This window comes from Zingiber officinale, chromosome 4A (assembly GCF_018446385.1).
Source record: "Zingiber officinale cultivar Zhangliang chromosome 4A, Zo_v1.1, whole genome shotgun sequence".
Taxonomy (NCBI): Eukaryota; Viridiplantae; Streptophyta; class Magnoliopsida; order Zingiberales; family Zingiberaceae; genus Zingiber; species Zingiber officinale.
The window spans coordinates 24,509,764-24,528,983 of record NC_055992.1 but is presented as its reverse complement, the minus strand read 5'-3'; the positions used below and the strand labels follow the sequence as shown (position 1 = coordinate 24,528,983).

At 36.0% G+C, this 19,220-nt stretch overlaps 1 protein-coding gene across 1 annotated transcript; it reads left to right on the top strand.

The window, feature by feature from the left end:
- The first annotated feature begins 5,078 nt into the window (after positions 1-5,078).
- LOC121969725 (dnaJ homolog subfamily C member 17-like) lies at positions 5,079-17,878 on the top strand. Its single transcript, XM_042519949.1, has 4 exons — positions 5,079-5,719; positions 6,157-6,375; positions 7,275-7,466; positions 17,177-17,878. The coding sequence occupies exons 1-4, from the start codon at positions 5,228-5,230 to the stop codon at positions 17,204-17,206; spliced, it is 933 nt and encodes a 310-aa protein (XP_042375883.1). The 5' UTR covers positions 5,079-5,227; the 3' UTR covers positions 17,207-17,878.
- The last annotated feature ends 1,342 nt before the right edge of the window (positions 17,879-19,220 follow it).

The following is a 19,220-nucleotide window of genomic DNA, read 5'->3' as shown; positions in this document are numbered from 1 at the left end:
GATCGATCCAAACCCGGATCAATCCACGGATCAATCCAAACTCGGATCAATCCACGGATCAATCCAAACCTTGGTTTTGCCCAAAACCAAGTCCAAAGCCCCTAAACCAACATCTAGTCAACCATGACTTGTTGGTACATAAGACCTAGCATCCGGTCACCCTTGACCAGCTAGGACTCTCTCACCAAGTGTCCGGTCAATCCTTTGACCCACTTGGACTTTTCTCTTCTTGCCAAGTATCCGGTCAGTCCCTCTGACCTACTTGGACTTTTCTTTCTCGTGCCAAGTATCCGGTCAATCCCTTTGACCTACTTGGACTCTTCTTTCTCGTGCCAAGTATCCGGTCAATCCCTTTGACCTACTTGGACTCTCACCAGATGTCTGATCAACCTTGACCCATCTGGATTTCTCTTGCCTGGCTTCACTCACCAGGACCAGATGTCTGATCAACCTTGACCCATCTGGATTTCTCTTGCCTGGCTTCACTCACCAGGACTTTTCCAATTGCCTAGCTTCACTCACTAGGTCTTTCACCTGGCTTCACTCACCAGGATTTTCCTCCTGCCTAGCTTCACTCACTAGGACTTCCCAATTGCCTAGCTTCACTCACTAGGTCTTTCACCTGGCTTCACTCACCAGGATTTTCCTCCTGCCTAGCTTCACTCACTAGGACTTCCCAGTCAAGTATCCGGTCATCCTTGACCTACTTGACTCTTCTTCAATCAACCTTGCATTGTCAAACATCGAAACCCAAACCAAGACTCAAGCTTGGTCAACCAGGTCAACCTTGACCTGAGGGATGTTGCACCAACAAATCTATCAGTGAGTTTCAACTAAAACTTATATATGAACTTACAAGGAGTCCATTGATGTCCTCTATTACTTATTTCGATTTCTTTAGAGATATTAAAAATGTTATTAAAAATTTGACTTTAAACCTTTCAAAGTGTTGAGGTTGGAAGGTTGCAAATAAAGTTCAACATTGAAACACATGGAACATTATGGGTTTAATTAAAAGAGATGTCTTCGTTGGTATGAGATTTTTTGGTAGAGTCCAAAAATAAAATCATGAGGGTTTAAACCCAAGATGGATAATATCATATGATTGTAGAGATATCTTAATTCTTTTAGTCTTAACAATTGGTATTAGAGCCCAGACTGTCTAAAGGTCCAACCGCCAATTGTACATAAGAGTTATGGTCTAATCAAACCATATGAGTAAAATATTGACCTCGAACAAATGAAGTGGGGGGATCCTGTGCCTATATCAAGAGGACTAGATACCAGGTAGAGAAGTCCTAGTTGCGACTAGGCAAGTCCTAGTAGGTCGGTTGGACTAAGGAGCAGGAAGACCTAGTAAGTTAGTTAGACTAAGGGGTAAGGAAGTCCTAGTAAGTCAGTTGGACTGAGGGGCAAGGAAGTCCTAGTAAGTCAGTTGGACTGAGGGACAAGAAGACTTGGTGGGTTGAGGATCAGACGTCTGGGATAGACTTTCCACTTGAGGGGGCTTGTGATCCCTTGTTTGAGGGGAGAGATTGTTGGGGTTGCAAGGTTGCAAACAAAGTCTTACATGGAAAATGTTGGATCGTGAATTCAATAGAAGGGGGGGGGGTAAATATCGATTAAAAATTATAATGAAAGTACGCAGCGGAAAAATAAACTCTTTTTTTCAGCATGCATGCATGCATGCATTGTGACATAAAAGCGAATACGTTCATCCCTAACGTCTCCGTCAATTCTTCCTAAGATCAATACGAAGGAGGTAAATTACGGGTGACTATTAGTCTTTAAAATAGTGACTAACACATAAAGAAGGTATTTACCTTGACTTTGTCGAGATTCGAACCCCAGACCTAATTATGATAACACCTCATGCGCTAGCCATTAGACCCATCCGAGGTGACAACATACATGCTTGCTATATAACATGTAGGCTCACTAGACTTATGATTTAATTAATTTTTTAATAACATTTTTTTCACATATTCAGAAAAATTAAAATGAAATCTATAAGACTTAAATTGAATATAATCAGAATTATCTAAATCACTAATTAGATCTATCTAAATCTATCTGTGAGTTTCAACTAAAACTTATATATGAACTTACAAGGAGTCCATTGATGTCCTCTATTACTTATTTCGACTTCTTCAGAGATATTAAAAATGTTATTAAAAATTTGACTCTAAACCTTTCAGAGTATTGAGGTTGGAAGGTTACAAATAAAGTTCAACATTGAAACACATGGAACATTATAGGTTTAATTAAAAGAGAGATGTCTTCATTGGTATGAGATTTTTTGGTAGAGTCCAAAAATAAAATCATGAGGGTTTAAACCCAAAGTGGATAATATCATACGATTGTAGAGATATCTTAATTCTTTTAGTCTTAACAATTGGTATTAGAGTCTAGACTATTTAAAGGTCCAATCGCCAATTGTACATAAGAGTTATGGTCTAATCAGATCATATGAGTAAAATATTGACCTCGAACAAATGAAGTGGGGGGGGGGGATCCTGTACCTATATCAAGAGGACTAGATACCAGGTAGAGAAGCCCTAGTTGCGACTAGACAAGTCCTAGTAGGTCGGTTGGACTAAGGAGCAGGAAGACCTAGTAAGTCAGTTGGACTAAGGGGTAAGGAAGTCCTAGTAAGTCAGTTGGACTGAGGGGCAAGGAAGTCCTAGTAAGTCAGTTGGATTGAGGGACAAGAAGACTTGGTGGGTTGAGGATCAGACGTCAATGGGATAGACTTTCCACTTGAGGGGGCTTGTGATCCATTGTTTGAGGGGAGAGATTGTTGGGGTTGCAAGGTTGCAAACAAAGTCTTACATGGAAAATGTTGGATCGTGAATTCAATAGAGGGGGGGGGTGAATATCGATTAAAAATTATAATGAAAGTACGCAGCGGAAAAATCGAAAGCAGAAAGAATGACACAAGTAGTTTTTACTTGGTTCGAAGCCTATGTCGACTCCTACTCCAAGGTCTGCACTCGTTGAGTGCTTTCGTTGGACAATCACTAATAATTCAAAGAATAATTACAGAATTGAAGTGCAGGAATTATATATGGAAAACAAAACCGATAATAAAAAGACATAAAAAAGAGACATCGCTTTGTCGGAGAGTTTTCGCAGCGTCGCAGGAGCACATAAGAACAGATTGTGAGTTGTTCTTTAGCTCCAGACTTTACCCTCCTTTATAGGAGGTTCGGTGTGCCTGGATCCTTTCGAGCGTCCTGAATATGATGTAGCCGAGCTAACCATGGCGCTCCATGTGGGGAAGTAACGTTGCGGATAAAACTTGCATTCCGGGTGCCCGGATCCCTTCCGGGCGCCCGGGCTCCATTTTCCAGCAACTTCATTTCCCTGCAAGAAAATGTTAGTCCGAAGCATAAATGCAAAATATCCTGCAAAACAGAGTGTTAGCACAGTTTTATGATAAAAGAATGATAGCAATTAGATTCTGTTTCCTTGAGACCGGAATCTAGTCACGATTTCGACTTATATATCTGAAATGGATTTAAGTCGGATCGACGCCTAATGTTCCCTTCCCGGGAACACGTCCTCACAGTCACTCCCCTCTCCACTTACCTGCCAGACGTTTGGTTAGCCCTTCGACCCGTTTGGACTTCGTGCCAGCTATCCGGTCAGCCCGTCGACCTAGCTAGACTTCATGCCAAACGTCCGGTCAGCCTATCGACTCGTTTGGACTTTGTGCCAGCTATCTGGTCGACCCGTCGACCTAGCTGGACTTCGTGTCAAACGTCCGGTCAGTCCGTCGACCTTTCTGGGCTTCTCCTGCACACTCGATCAGAGTGTTAGATAATGACGAAACTAACTTAACCTATTTTGTCATTTATCAAAATATGAGTTAGACCGTTAGTGCTAACCGCACCAACAGAAAAATATATGAAAAATATCATGAGTTTTACAAAAAGATATCTTCATTGGTATAAAACCTTTTAGGTAGAGCCTAAAAATAAAATCATGAAGACTTATGCCCAAAATAGACAATATCATATTATTGTAGAGATATCTAAATTCTTTCGGTCATAATAAGGAGAAGCTGAAAAAAGTAATGGAGGATACCATTGGATAAAATATTATTGAAAGGACCGGCTCTAAGACCCATATTCAGCTTAATATAAATCATATCATGCTCATAAGATTTAGGGTTTAGCTAATTCTTTTGATAACATTTTAAAATATCTAAAGAAGTCGAAATACGCAATGTAGGACATCGTTGGACTTCTTGCAACATCAGAAATCTATAATATTTAAAATGAGTTCAGTTAGACCTGTCTAGGTCTATCAATGAGTTTCGATCAAAATCTATTAATGGACCTAGACAAGTCTAATTGAAGTTATTTTTAAGTTATGTGAATTTCTAAAGTTATAAGGAATCTAACAGTGCCCTTCATTATTTATTCTACCTTCTCTAATTGTGTTAAAATATTATTAAAATAATCAACTCTAAATCCTATGTTGGACTTGTATGTTATGCATGCATGTATACAAAAGAGAGGAAAGAGTGAGAAAAGAGGGAAGAGAGAAAGACGTATGGGTAGAAGAAGGGTAGAAAATTAAGTGTCTTTTAGTAAATATCGAAATATACCTACATATGTTTTTTTGATAAATTGTCAACAAAAAAAAATAAAAGAATAAAATTTTAAATTTTAAATGGAATAAATATGTCAAATTTTAAATGTACATAAGTTTTAATTCAAATTTATAAAATACAGAGTAATTGTCTTCCTTGACGATTAATTAGGTGAAACTCATACCTCTAGGTTAAAATAATTACATAAATTTCAAATATTAATTGAATACAAAATCAAACTAAAATCTTAATATTATAAGTTATAAGTGCATTCACACTTTTACTCTTTTTTTTTATTACTACGACAATTAAAATATTTTTATAAAAAGTTTTTGATAATTTTCTACAATTGAAATAATAAAATTTAAATTATCATCTGATTAATTATGCTTTTAAATTTATTTTATAATGTTATTTATTGATTTTTAACCATCACAGTCATTTATATTTTATAAATTAAGTGTGCCTTTGTAAATTTAAAAGCGGTTAAAATCTCGCCTCTTTTTCGCAAAGGGTACGCACTTCGCCGTGGTTTCGGACGTAGCCCTAGCTCAACTCTGTACGTCAACGGCACCTCCGCCGTCTTCCACTCCGTGACTCCCTCAATTCTATAGCCGGCTTCACGTCATGGCCGGAGGCCGCGGTACGCAATCGTCTGATGAAGAGGACGTTGACCATTACGCCGTCCTGTGCCTTCCTTCCGGCGAAGAGGGTGCGAAGCTGAGCCTAAAGGAGATCGAGAAGGCCTACCGCAACCAATCGCGAATCCGCCATCCGGACAAGCGACCCGACGACCCCAACGCCACCGCCGACTTCCAACGACTCAAGACCTCCTTCGAGGTTCTCAAGGATGAGGCTGCCCGCCGCGTGTTTGACGCCCGCCTTCGTGCTCGCCGCGAGCGAATCCTTCGAGACTCCGCTTTCGATGCCAAGCGGAGAAAGCTGGCTACTGATCTTGAGGAGCGGGAGCGAGCGGCTGAGGAAGTAGATGCAGCAGACCCTGCCAAGCAGGCCGAGCGTAGGGAGAAGGACGTGGCGGCCCGTCTGCAGAAGGAGCTTGCCGAGTTCCAGGCGAGGAAGACCAAGAAACCTACTGCTGCTTCCAATTCGACTTCTAAGGTATTGTATTCATTTTCCAGCGTTTTTTTCTTGTAATTTTTTAAGGCTTCAATTGTTCTTTTTTATTTTTGACATCTTCATACATTCATCTACTTCGTTTTGGTGGAGATATTTATTGTCAGATAATAGGTTCTTGGAATTGTACCATGATAATTATTATTCTTCAATTCTGAATTTGAGCTAGGCCTCACCTTATAGCATATCTTATCTAAATGGCCGATGCTTTTGGTGAATGCAGTTGAATAACGCACTGTAACAGCCTTGAGGTTTCCCATGCCAATTTTAATGAATGGGAATTGTCATAATGAAGATTCCAGACTGACTATCTAGCTTATCATACTTGATAGTTGATATTGTATTTGTTGATGAAGAAGTGCAAAAGTATGATTTTTTAATATTCTTATGACTATCTTAAATATGTCTCTGTAATTTGTTAGGCATTTGAGCAAGAAAAGGGAGAAGATAATGGAGGAACTGCACTGAATAAGGAAAGGATGTTGAAGGTCTCTTGGGAGAGTAATTTGGGAGACTATACTGCTGTAAAGCTGCGAGAGCTGTTTGAGAGGTTTGGCGGTGTAGAGGATGTTGTAATCAGGTCAAAGGCATCAAAAAAGAGACGTTCTGCGATTGTGGTCATGTCTTCCAAAGATGCTGCAGTGAGTCCTTTTTCTTCATTTTTTTTTTAATTTAAGAAATTTATATATGGTTTGTTGTGAGATACAGTGAAGAATGGATAATCATGGAATGCTATTACTCTACTACTAGACATTTTTCTTATGAGGGGTTTATTTATTTAGTTTGGTACCTTCCTTTTATGTGGTTAGGAATGCAGTTAATATCTTATATGGTATAGGCTTTTGCCAGAAGACTACTCTTTTATATGTTCAATTCATTAAAAGAAATGCACCTCTATGTGTACCATTGTGTAGTTTCATTTTATAATTGTAGGAGTAAGTAGGTAAAACTATGGGCAAAAACATAGAAGGAAAAAAATTATTCTGTGAATCTACTATACAAACCCACCAAAGGAGAGGGATGGGATAGAGGTCCTTTTGTAGTTTAACTCTGGATTTTACTTGTGCACTAGCAAAATGGCACGCAGATTTGTATTTAGTAATTGTTTGATTGAGATTTGCAGAAAAAATTCATGTTTTTTTTAATGATGAGATAAAACTATGGGCAAAAAAAAAAAGGAAAAAAATGATTCTGTCAATCTACTATACAAACACACCAAAGGTGAGGGACAGGGGATAGAGGTCCTTTAGTAATTTAACTCTGGATTTTACTTGTGTACTAGCAAAATGACATGCAGATTTGTATTTAGTAATTGGTTGATTGAGATTTGCAGAAAAAATGCATGTTTTTTTAATGATCTGGTCTTAGTTCTTGATTTGGTTCTTTGTTTCCTTGTCTTATATGCATATTAGCCATTATTAAGTATTTAGGAGTGTTATGCCAAGGTGGACAAATGACAAACTTTTTGTCATCACCTAGACCCTTAACTAATTGTTTCTACATACTGTCAGATGGTATACTAACTCGTGTATTATGTCAGGTGGCTGCTACACAGAGTGTGTGTGGCAGTCTCTCAAATCCTCTACTTGTTCTTCCTGTTCAAGCTGTGGCTCCTGATATATCAAGTCCTTTTTCTGCAAAATCTTCTGAATCTACGAACTCTACACCGAACAATATCATTGGTGCTGGATTTCAAGACTATGAAGCTTCTATTTTGAAGAAACTTCAAAAGGTATAATAAAGTATCTTGTTTAACTCTTACCATCCGTTCAGTGTTAGACTTGTACATTTTAGTGCTTGATTTAGTAGATTACCTTTGTTGGCATTGTTGACATGCTCAATTTCAAGTGATTCTGTTCAAAAAGTAGGATAAAAATGATTCTAGTGATTGGGTTCAAAAATAGTAGAAAAATCTGAGATGCAATATATCTCACATGCTAGTATTCCACATACAAAGTATGTAATATTGATTTGGGATGTGCCACAATAGAAAATTTCATTAGAAATATAGAAGCTTATGTTGTTACCATTGGCAGAAATAAGATAAAGTAATCTGCCTTCCTTGCCTAATCAATAAGAATTATTTTATTTCTTTCTTGTAATGAATAAATCTTATTAATATTTTTGTTAAATTTTATAGTAGCAACATCATTGAAGTTATAATTCATTTTTGTTCATGTGAATTGGATCTTTAACTAAATTAGTTTGTCTCGACAAAATGAATACTCGAATAGGCAAGTTGGGAAGGACTGTTTGTCCAACTGTAACTAGGCCTTAGTAAAAGGGATCTGTGTAGTTTACTGTAATTTGTCTTAAATAAATTCTTAGAATAAATTAGAAAATCACAAGAATCCCTGACTATAGCTTAATTATACTCGGACTGCCTCCACATTTCAAAATTTTATTAGTGAACATGTTCTATTGGATTAGTATTTTTTTCCCATTTAGCCTAGCTTGATTACTTGTGTTCTTTAACAATAACGAAATCTACTTGAAACTCCAGAAATGCCCTGATGAAGGTTTGACGATTCCTAGTGATACTTGATGTTGCTCTGATTAGGTGGGAAAGGGGCTAAAATAAATAAAAATATAGTTAGCAACAAAAATAGATTGAAAATATTATAAAAATTCATTAATGCATCCTTGATTTGTCAAAAAGTTATTAAATTTTTACTAACTAAATGTCTACGAATGTGCTAAGATAGATATGAAGTTGAACTTACTTTTCTTACATCTGATTGTTATGCCAAATATGTGCACAGACCGTGATACCTTTTGGTTTCATAATTAAGCAATGTATCAAGAAGTGACCTAGATGTTCGCCTAGGCTGTTTTGACCAGCTTCCATCTCACCTAGGTGGAAGGCAATTCACATTAAGTAGACCATTTAAAAGCCGCCCCAGATAGACCACATAGGTGGCCTATGTGGCCTAGGCACTTTGCCTTGGCACCATTTGCCGGAAAAAAAAAAATCTTTGAGGGGTGTTTACTTATTAAAGATAACCGTAATTTTTATTCACTTCCATTCAAGGCCTTCTCCCCTGTTGTCTATAGGTCCTTCATCTACCATTTTTCCAAGTGACTCTAATCTTTCAATTGTGATTTCTAGCAATCTTTTGGTTGCTACTAACACCATTAAGTTATTAACGGAATGATTGTGTGGCAAACATGTGGATGACAAATGTGTAGACAATTTCGTTGGAGTTAAAAATGTCACATTGTCATTCATCTTCATTCTATTAAGAAATTTAATGGTGTTAATATTTGGGGTGGTAAAATGAAAAACTTTCAAACTCTCAAGGGCATTTTGATAATCTTAAATCTCTAAGGACATTTCGAAAAAGTTGGTGAAATGAATTTTCCTTCAATGTTTAACTAAGTTTTAACTTGAAATTGCTAATGTTGATCCTAAACTCGGATGAAAAAGCTTGAGGATTGGATTAGGTTGCTGGCCAACATCAACCACACATCAAACACATGTGATTGTTCTATGAATGTATCCATCAAATTATTGTGCCAATACTAGGTCCTTACGGAAGGAATGTGTTATAGGGTCCGACTGTAATGTTTTGGTAGGAACCACTATATCTCTATGAGAATTTGGGTATAATGTTAAATATGCACGAGTTTTTACACCATAGATTACATAAGAATAAACATTATAGAAATATCCATTGTCTTAGATTTAATAGGAGGATATTTAAATTGGCATGTATAAGTAAGAAATGAGGAATATAATAGGGTGTATGAGAGTTATAGTTTTAGAATAAAAAAAATGAAGAAGGAAAAATTATATTGAATTTTACGATAATATATAAACTTATAATAATTAATATGTTTTTCAATAAAAGAGAAAAACATTTGGTTACATTTAAAAGTGCGAACAATAAGTTATAAATTGACTTTCCTATGGTTAGGAAGGACACAAAGATTTGTAAAGATTGAAACTATGGAGAAAACTTAACTACCTAGTAGTGCTATATATGTACCTCAAGCATAGTATCAATAGAAAGAAAACGTGCACACTTATAGAATGAAGTGGTGAAAGTCAAAGGACAGGAAACAATGTATATTTAAGGAGAGGCACCAGGATTAGGAGACTACATGACAATTCGAAAACAACATAGGATAAGATGATATTAAATTTGAAAATGGTGGCAAGAGCATATTCGGTGAGTCAAAAGACCTTGCATCACTAAATATAGAATCTTAGTGATAGAATGAGAAAATAGAAGAGAAAGTGAAAAAAAAATGAGCAACCTATAAATTTTTTAAGCTTTTGGTTATGCCAATAAAATTTTGCTTTTAGGGTTTAGGGGTTGAGTTATAGTGTAATGCATAAAAAAAATTTAAAATCGGAAAAAAATTTTGAGTGTGCATAGGGTGTGTGTCATAAGGTCCTTAGGGTAATATTGCTATATATATATATATATATATATATAGAGAGAGAGAGAGAGAGAGAGAGAGAGCGCAATGTTACCCTAAGGACCTTATGACACACACCCTATGCACACTCAAAATTTTTTTCCGATTTTAAATTTTTTTATGCGTTACACTATAACCCAACCCCTAAACCCTAAAGGTAAAATCTCATTTGTGTAACCAAGAGCTTAAAAATAAATAAATAAAACGCGAACGAAGTCTGACTTCGTCCGCAATATATATATATATATATTGTGACAAGAATGAATACTCTAGGCAGATTAACTGAAGTGTTTCCTATAACAAGAGAGTTATATTAAAAAGTTATTTCTAAGTTCCTATTTTTTTACACTAATTATGAAAGAATTCATTAAATACATCTAAGATATATTATCCTGGTGTATGTTATTTGTAGATATTATTTTGATAGATGAGACATGTGAATGAGTAAATTTTAAGCTCGAATATTTACGAGAAACACTTTTTAGGTTTAGTGGAGTAAAGTTAGAATATATGAAATTTAAGTTTAGTAATATTAAACATAGTAAGACAATTATTAAGATAGGAGATGACGAGTTATTGGTAGCCGAGAACTTAAGTATTTATGATTGTTTTTGCTAAAAGATAAAGGAGTTGAGAGATGTTTTATATAAAATACAAGCGGGATGAGTGAGCGTAAGGTTTTTTTTTTTGTGATGGTAAAGTACTTAAAAGGAAGTTCTACAAAACAATGATTAAACCTACTATATTATATGAAGCTGAATGTGGGGCTATGATCGGAGCATATAAGTAGAAAATGAGAGTTGTAGAGATGAGGATGTTAAGATAAATGTGCAGACATATGAGGATAGACGGGATAAGAAATGAGAAGAGAAAGTCGGAGTTGCATCCATTTAAGGAAAATTTCGAGAGACAATTTAAGATAGTACAAACATATATTTAAACGACCAATATATGCTCTAATTAGGTAATGTGAAACTATGACAAATACGAATATAGAGAAAGACTAAAGAAGACTTAGTTAATAATGATAAAATAGAATAAAATTTATTTAAATATAGATGATGATATAGTAGGGAATATAACTCAATGACGTAGAAGGATCTATATATAGTCGACTCCACTTAGTGGGATAAAGTTTTACCGTTATTGTTGTTTATCTATGTTCTAAAATTACTAAATGAAAATCAAAACTTAATCCTTGTCATTCCTTTACCCATACTCTTGTCTCTCCTTTTACATATGTTGGAATCGAAGCCATTATACATCCCAACCCCATTCCCTTCTTTTGTCAACAATGTTCAAAGCCCCACTGATCATCTTTTTCTATGTACTGCTGAACCAGCATCATGTTTCATCAACCTGATAACATTGTTGAAGTTCTCAATGTTCTTGACGCTTTAGCTAAGTTTGGACACAGCTCCAGCCATATCATGGTAGCTGCTCAAACACATCCCCAAGCCACCATCCAAAACTCCATATCCATTTCCACTGTGACCTTGGATTTGAAATTTCCATTTACCAATCCTATCAATTAAGAAAACATATCTCAAGGATCCATATATCATTTTCCAGTACATGGAATCAATCTTAGAACCAGTTGAGCCAACAGATTCACACAGTCTAGCAGATAAAAAATAGGAAGCATTAAGGATTAAATGAGAACAAATCTCAATTTGGAGTCGAGCTTCAATTCTAACGGGAGGAAAGAAATCGACAAACAATGTCGTATGATGAATTTGGTTTGATGATATGGATGGCATAGATGTTGCAGTAGACCAATGTCGTAGTGTTGGGATCTAGGGAATACGATGCAACTAGTTGTTCATCAGTGTAATGGATGTCTACCATGTGGTATCTTGAACTTGTCTGACAACACCCTATCCGCCGGAGGTGCAGTAGAGCAGTGAAATCTTAGAAGATCCAGTTATGCTAATAGATTCAGGTGATCTAGCAGGATAAAAAATGGGAAACATCAAGGATTAAATTAAAAACAAATCTCAATTTGGAGCATAGTTGTGAAAGGCGCACATCTGGCTACACCTAGGTGCAAGGCGCATCAAGGTATGCCATTTGCGCCCATGCACATTGCTTGAAAGAAGCACGTTTAAGCGTGCGCCTTTTGAGAGGTGACAAGCACCCATAAGGCCTGATTTTTCTTGCTTTATTGAAGCGAAAGGCGCATGTCTGACTACACCTAGGTGCAAGGCGCATCCAGGTGTGCCATTTGCGCCCATGCACATTGCTTGAAAGAAGCACGTTTAAGCGTGCGCCTTTTGAGAGGCGACAAGCACCCATAAGGCTTGATTTTTCTTGCTTTATTGAAGCGATGCTTTTTTAAAAGCCCAAACCTCGCGGCAGATGTGGAGGCGTCGCGTGAGCCCCTTGACCGCTACGGACGCTTCGTGCGAGCCCCTCGGTTGCAGCGGATGCTTCGAGCGAGTCTTGCAGATGCAGTGGGTGCTTCGTGCGAGCCCTGCGGCTGTGGTAGACGCTTTGCGCGAGCCCTATGGTTGCGGCGAACGCTTCGCATGAGCCCCGCGGTTGCTGGCGGCGCATAACAAGAAGTAAATTAGCTTTTAATTAAATAAAATTTAAGTTAATAATTTCATTCAACTCCTAACTATATAGCTATAGTAGGGATAATTTAAATAGACTTAATTAAATCCTAATAAAATTATCTCATTAATTTAATATATATATATATATATATATATATTAAAAAATATTATTATTTTTTATATTTTAAATATTTAGATTAAATTTCTTATTTTTAGTTAATATATTTTCTATTTATGCGTGTAATAATATATATATATATTAAAAAATATTATTATTTTTTATATTTTAAATATTTAGATTAAATTTCTTATTTTTAGTTAATATATTTTCTATTTATGCGTGTAATATATTTATGCGTATAATATATTTATGCGTATAATATACAACAACAACAACCAAGCCTTTTCTCACTAGGTGGGGTCGGCTGTATGAATTCTTTTACGCCATTGAGCTCTATCTCCTATTATATCATCATCTATATTTAAATAAATTTTATCTTGTTTTAATATATTTATTTAAATTATGCGTATAATCAGAGACGGATTTAGATTAGTGCATTATTGGGCTATAGCCCACCCCAAAGTCAAGTGAGAGCCTATGTCCGTACCCTTTTCCTATTGAGTTTTTCCTACTACAACATGTGATCGATTCAAACATTTAGTTCAATCCCAATGTACCATTAATAATTGTGATTAATAGTACAGTTTGGGCCCACACACCGAGGCATTGAAATGAGCCTTATTCATTTCCATACGTAGCCTGCACATTAAATAACATCAAATGGAAACAAATCACATTGCATAATAAATTCTGAAAAAAAACTGAATCAATAAAACATATGATATTTTCATTATTGTTTTTCAACCGTCCTTTTAAATCATTCTTTAAAATAATCTATTGTCCATCTAAATGGTCAAATCACATAATAATTTTATTACATAAATAATAAAAAAAAAAATAATTTGGATGGATAGATTTGTTTTGTGGATCAGCATCTAACCATCTAGAATAATGAGTTAATTAATTAATTAATTATGCCCGTCGAATTTGATGTGACATTGATGGCATATGTCAAGGTGTGAATGGACACAATCAGATACACCTACGTGTATGCTAGTGGATCCGTCACATTTCTCCATCCTCTGTCTCAGTACCAATATCAAACAAGAATTTCATGTAATTAGTTCAATTATATAGACCCAATTTATTGAACGAGATTTAGTTAAGAAGATAGATGTAAATTCTATTATAGATGAATTTTATATTTCAAAATCTCGTAGTCACATTTCATTGAATTTATAATAACTTTTTTGTTTTATATATATATATATATATATATATATATATATATATATAATTTTTATTATTTTTAATAATATATATAATTTATTAAATTAAATTTAAGCCTTCCCAAATTTAAGCCCAGTACATCTTTAATTTCTGGATCCGTCCCTGCGTATAATGTATTTATTTATTAGTGAATTTTATATTTACATTATTGTTTAATATTTTAATTTTGTCAATAAAATATTTTGGTAGAAATTCCATATATATATTTTGAATTGTATTTTACTCAAAGCGCCTTCAGTAAGGCGTGGGCTTCAACTTGCGCTTAGTGCCTCATGCCTCATGACACCTATGCACTTTTGGGCGCCTTATGCCTTAAATAACTATGATTTGGAGTAGACCTTCAGTTCTAACAAGAGGGTAATCAACTGACAATGTTCGATCATGAATTTGGTTTAATGATATGGATGGCATAGATGTTGTAGATGAATGTGGTTGTGTTGAGGTCTAGAATGTGATGGTGCAATTAGTTGTTCCTTTATCAGTGTAATGCATGCCCAACATGTGGTATCTTGAACTCACCTAAGCACCCTGTGAGCCAGAGGTGCAGCAGAGCAGTGAAATCTTAGAAGATCCAGTTATGCCGGCAGATTCAGTTGATCTAGCAGAATAAAAAAGTAGGAAACATTAGGGATAACACGAGAACAAACCTCAATTTGGTGTGAAGCTTCAATTCTAACAAGAGGGAAATCATTAGACAATGTCCTATCATGAATTTAGTTTGATGATATGGATGGCACAAATGTTTTGGTAGATGAATGTGTTGGTGTTGAGGTCTAGGGAATTCAAGTGATCTAGCAGAATAAAAAAGTGGGAAACATTAGGGAAAAAATGAGAACAAACCTCAATTTAGTGTGAAGCTTCAGTTCTAACAAGAGGGAAATCATTAGACAATGTCCTATCATGAATTTGGTTTGATGATATGGATGGCACAAATGTTGTGGTAGAATGTGGTGGTGTTGAGGTCTAGGGAATTCAGGTGATCTAGCAGAATAAAAAAGCGGGAAACATTAGGGATAAAATGAGAACAACCTCAATTTGGTGTGAAGCTTCAGTTCTAACAAGAGGGAAAATCATTAGACAATGTCCTACCATGAATTTGGTTTGATGATATGGATGGCACAAATGCTGTGGTAGATGAATGTGGTGGTGTTGAGGTCTAGGGAGTATGATGGTGCAACTAGTTATTCCTACTTCAGTGTAATGCATATATACTATATGGTATCTTGAGCTCAACTAAGCACACCCTGTGAGCTGGAGGTGTAGCAGAGCAGAGAAATCAGAGAAGATCCAGTTATGCCAATAGATTCAGGCAATTTAGCAGGATAAAAAGTGGGAAACATTAGGGATGTAGTGATAACAAACTTCAATTTGGAGTAGATCTTCAGTTATAACAAGAAGGAAATGAACAGACAATGACCCTTCATGAATTTGGTTCGACTATATGGATGGCACAGATGTTGCAGTAGATGAATGTGGTGGTGTTGAGGTCTAGGAAATATGATGGTGCAACTAGTTGTTCCTTCATAAGTGTAATTCATGTCTACCATGTGGTAGCTTGATTTTTGACTGACAGCAGCACCACATATTCAGAGGTGCAGCAGAGCAGTGAACTCAGAAAATACAGTTGAGCCAACATATTCAGGTGATCTAGCAGATAAAAGTGGGAAGTTTAAGGATTAAATGAGAACAAACCTCGAGTTGGAGTAGAGCTTCAGTTCTAATGGGAAGGAAATCAACATCGTGCCATCATGAGTTTTGTTGGATGATGTGGAATGGCATGGATGTTGTGGTAGATGAATGTGGTGGGGGTGGGGGTGAGTTCTACAGAATTTGTGATGCAAGTAGTTGTTGAATTGTCTGTTTAATGCATATCTACCATGTGGTATCTCAAACTCACCTGACATCACCCTGCGAGCTGGAGGTGCCACAGAGCAGTGAAATCATCGACTCATCGTCTTTGTTAATGATATGGAATGGCATTGATGTTGTGGTAGATGGATGTGGCAGTGTTGGTGGTGGAGGTGAAATCTAGGGAATATGATGATGCAAGTAGTTGTTGGATTGCTTGTATAATGCATGTCTACTATGTGGTATCTTGAAGGGGAGCCTTGGCGCAACGGTAAAGTTGTTGCTTTGTGACCAAAAGGTCACGAATCCTGGAACAGTCTCTTGCAAAAAGCAGGATAAGACTATGTACAATGGATCCTTCCCCGGGACTCCACATAGCGGGAGCTTCGTGCATTGGGCTGTCCTTTTTTTTTGTTTTTTTTTACTATGTGGTATCTTGAACTTGTCTACAGCACCCTGTGAGCTGGCGGTGCAGCAGCGCAGTGCAAGCATTGACTCATCCTCTTTGTTAATGATCCAATCACTCTTGCTGGAAATTACCGGCCATGCTAGGAAGGATTTTCAGAAGACTGGAGTGGAGGTCTGAGGTCTATTTCTAATTTGCCGCTTAGTATAGATGTATTGCAATTAGATGTGTGCTGAAGGAATTTTGACATGCCAAGCAGATAATGATTTCAATGTCCTCATAAGAATAGGCAACCATAGTGGCAAAACTAAACTAGGTACATAATAATTAGCGGAGTTACACAAGAATGGCAGTAGTAACCAGTCGCACGAGTAACATGTCATTCAGTTTCAGATCAGATAGACTGTTTGCATCAGATGGAAGCGGTCATAACAGGTAAAGAAGTTGAGTAATGGAGCTGAATTTGCAATTGCAGGAGATGTCAATCTTTTTGCTGTATGGTCTGTGTAACTCTGACTAGCATAGGTTGATTGCAAGGTCAAGGCTTTTTTAACTTTCAAATGCATTTTCTTATGCCATGTTTCTTCATCTAATGAATTAAAACTGCAACAACTCAACCAATCCAACCTTAACATCTGGTTAATTCTCCATTAGCTCTGTAGTTGACATATGACATAGGAATAAACATTCAGTTAATTCTATTTTAAGGTTGCCTGAACTAAAACATACACATTAGCAGTGACCTGAACTATGTTTCTGGCAATTACTTTATATGGAAATGCCTTTTGTTTCTCTCTGTAATGCAAATGCCCTGTTCTGTTTTATTCACAATCTGATTCTGTTATGTTATACAGGCAAATGAGCTGAAGAAGAACATTCCATAATAAGAAGCTTAGCTTTTGAAGGACAATAGTTAATATCAAACATTTGGGAAGACATTTGGACGGACCAAAATCTCATGTATTGTATGGAAGAGGATATTTATATCCCTTTAAATGATGTTCTCCAGAATCTTTCCTGTGGAAATTAACAAGCATCATATCAACATATCCGTCGTATGGCTCAAGATCCTTGCTTGTGTTGTTGATTTCTCCTCCCTTTCTGTGGCTCAAACTCTTCACCCGCGCAGAGTTTATTTTCTGGGTACGAATTTGTAACCTTGTGATTAACAGGATTCACTCAGCTGGACACGATGACTCTAACCCATCAGCAAACCTTAAATTTCTCGTCAGAAGTTGTCCTACTAATGTGCTACTTGAAAGTGTATTTTGTTCTTTTATATTCTTTCAAAATGTCAAATAATTTAAACCTGCAGAATTTTGTATGGTGTCTTACGATTTCCTCCCAAGGAAGATGACTATATTCAGAATGCAGTATTCTAATAACTTGGAATGCCATTGGCGGCAGAGTCGTTATTGGCTTTGTTCTGTATGATTAATAATTTTCTGTCAGTTTAGGGAGGATATGATATCTGGACGTGTGCTCAGATTTATATGTTTGACTTATTGTTTGTTGAACCACATGCCTTGTAATACGATTTAGAAGCATTATTCCCTAATTAGACTGGTTTGAACTATGGAAACATCCCATTTGAACTTTGTTAGATCGATCTTTGCTGTTCTTTATTTTATATAATCTAGGTATCCAATTGTTTGATTTTGGAGATGACAGGTCCGATCCCATGAAAAGCTTTCGTCCGTCACTAGGATAAATTCGGAAGCGTGTGTGACTTTTCATCCAGTAGTCAATGTCCTGTGTTTTTTATTTCATTGGAGGAAAATATTTATAATGCACCGTACTTGTTAATGTTATTCTTCATTCTTGAAGGATCAGTCGTCTGTCTGACCTTTTCCATACTATTTAGCTACATAGCAAGTTGTGTTGGTTTTATATTGTGATAAATTCATACATAAAAAAGAATGATCCAATTTTGTTAGAATATATAATTCTGAGTTTCCTACGTCTGTCAGATTGAATATCAATGAAAGAGGAGGTATCTTTGCTGAAACATCATGTTCAGTAACAAACCTAAACGAAAATGGATTCCCAAATGTTGTACCACTTAATATAATGATGCCGCTAGTTTGATGGAAGACACTGAATTCTGATTGCACGGGGATGTGAAGAAAGATAATACAATCCACTTGAAAAAATAATATATACAAGATTCTGAGCGAGACTTGCAAGCTAAAGTTGGATTTGCTGAACAGATTTGATATTATGGACGGGATGTGGTAGTAAGAAAACGTTACTGGAATTAAGTACCAAGCATGTAGTATTTTTGTATGTGATTTCGATGTTTAGATTAAATTTAAATTAACAATTATTTATAATTTTATGTGTCAATTGAGAGTATACAACAACAACCAAGCTTTATTTCACTAGGTACGGTTGGTTAGAACATATAATTTAGATATTTGTACTAATTTTAAATTAAAAATTATTTGTGATTTTACATATCTATCCGTGGTATTCGAACCACTTCTGATGTTGAATCATCCATCAGGATCCATATGTGTTTTCTGATTTATCTTAATAGTTGGTGGAAATTTTTTATGTGGTCAATCCGATCACCTCTAAGATTAGTTGTTTGAAGAACTAGATAATTATATTATCAAAAAAAAGAAAAAATGGTAGGTGTAAGAAGTTTGATAGATATTGTAGGTATAAAAATTTAAATAGGTTGATAAAGACAAGATGCTTGATATGTAAAAACCAAATGTTAAATAAAGAAGTCCAAAGTGGTCATCCACTAAATTCGTGGTAGGGAAAAATCCTAATAAATTAGAGAAGTTGAATGCTACGCAAAGAAGTCCAAGAAAATTTAACATTAGATTTTTAGTAGTGATAAAGGGCCCAACAGATTAGATAAGGCACAAAATTTCTAAAGGCACAAGT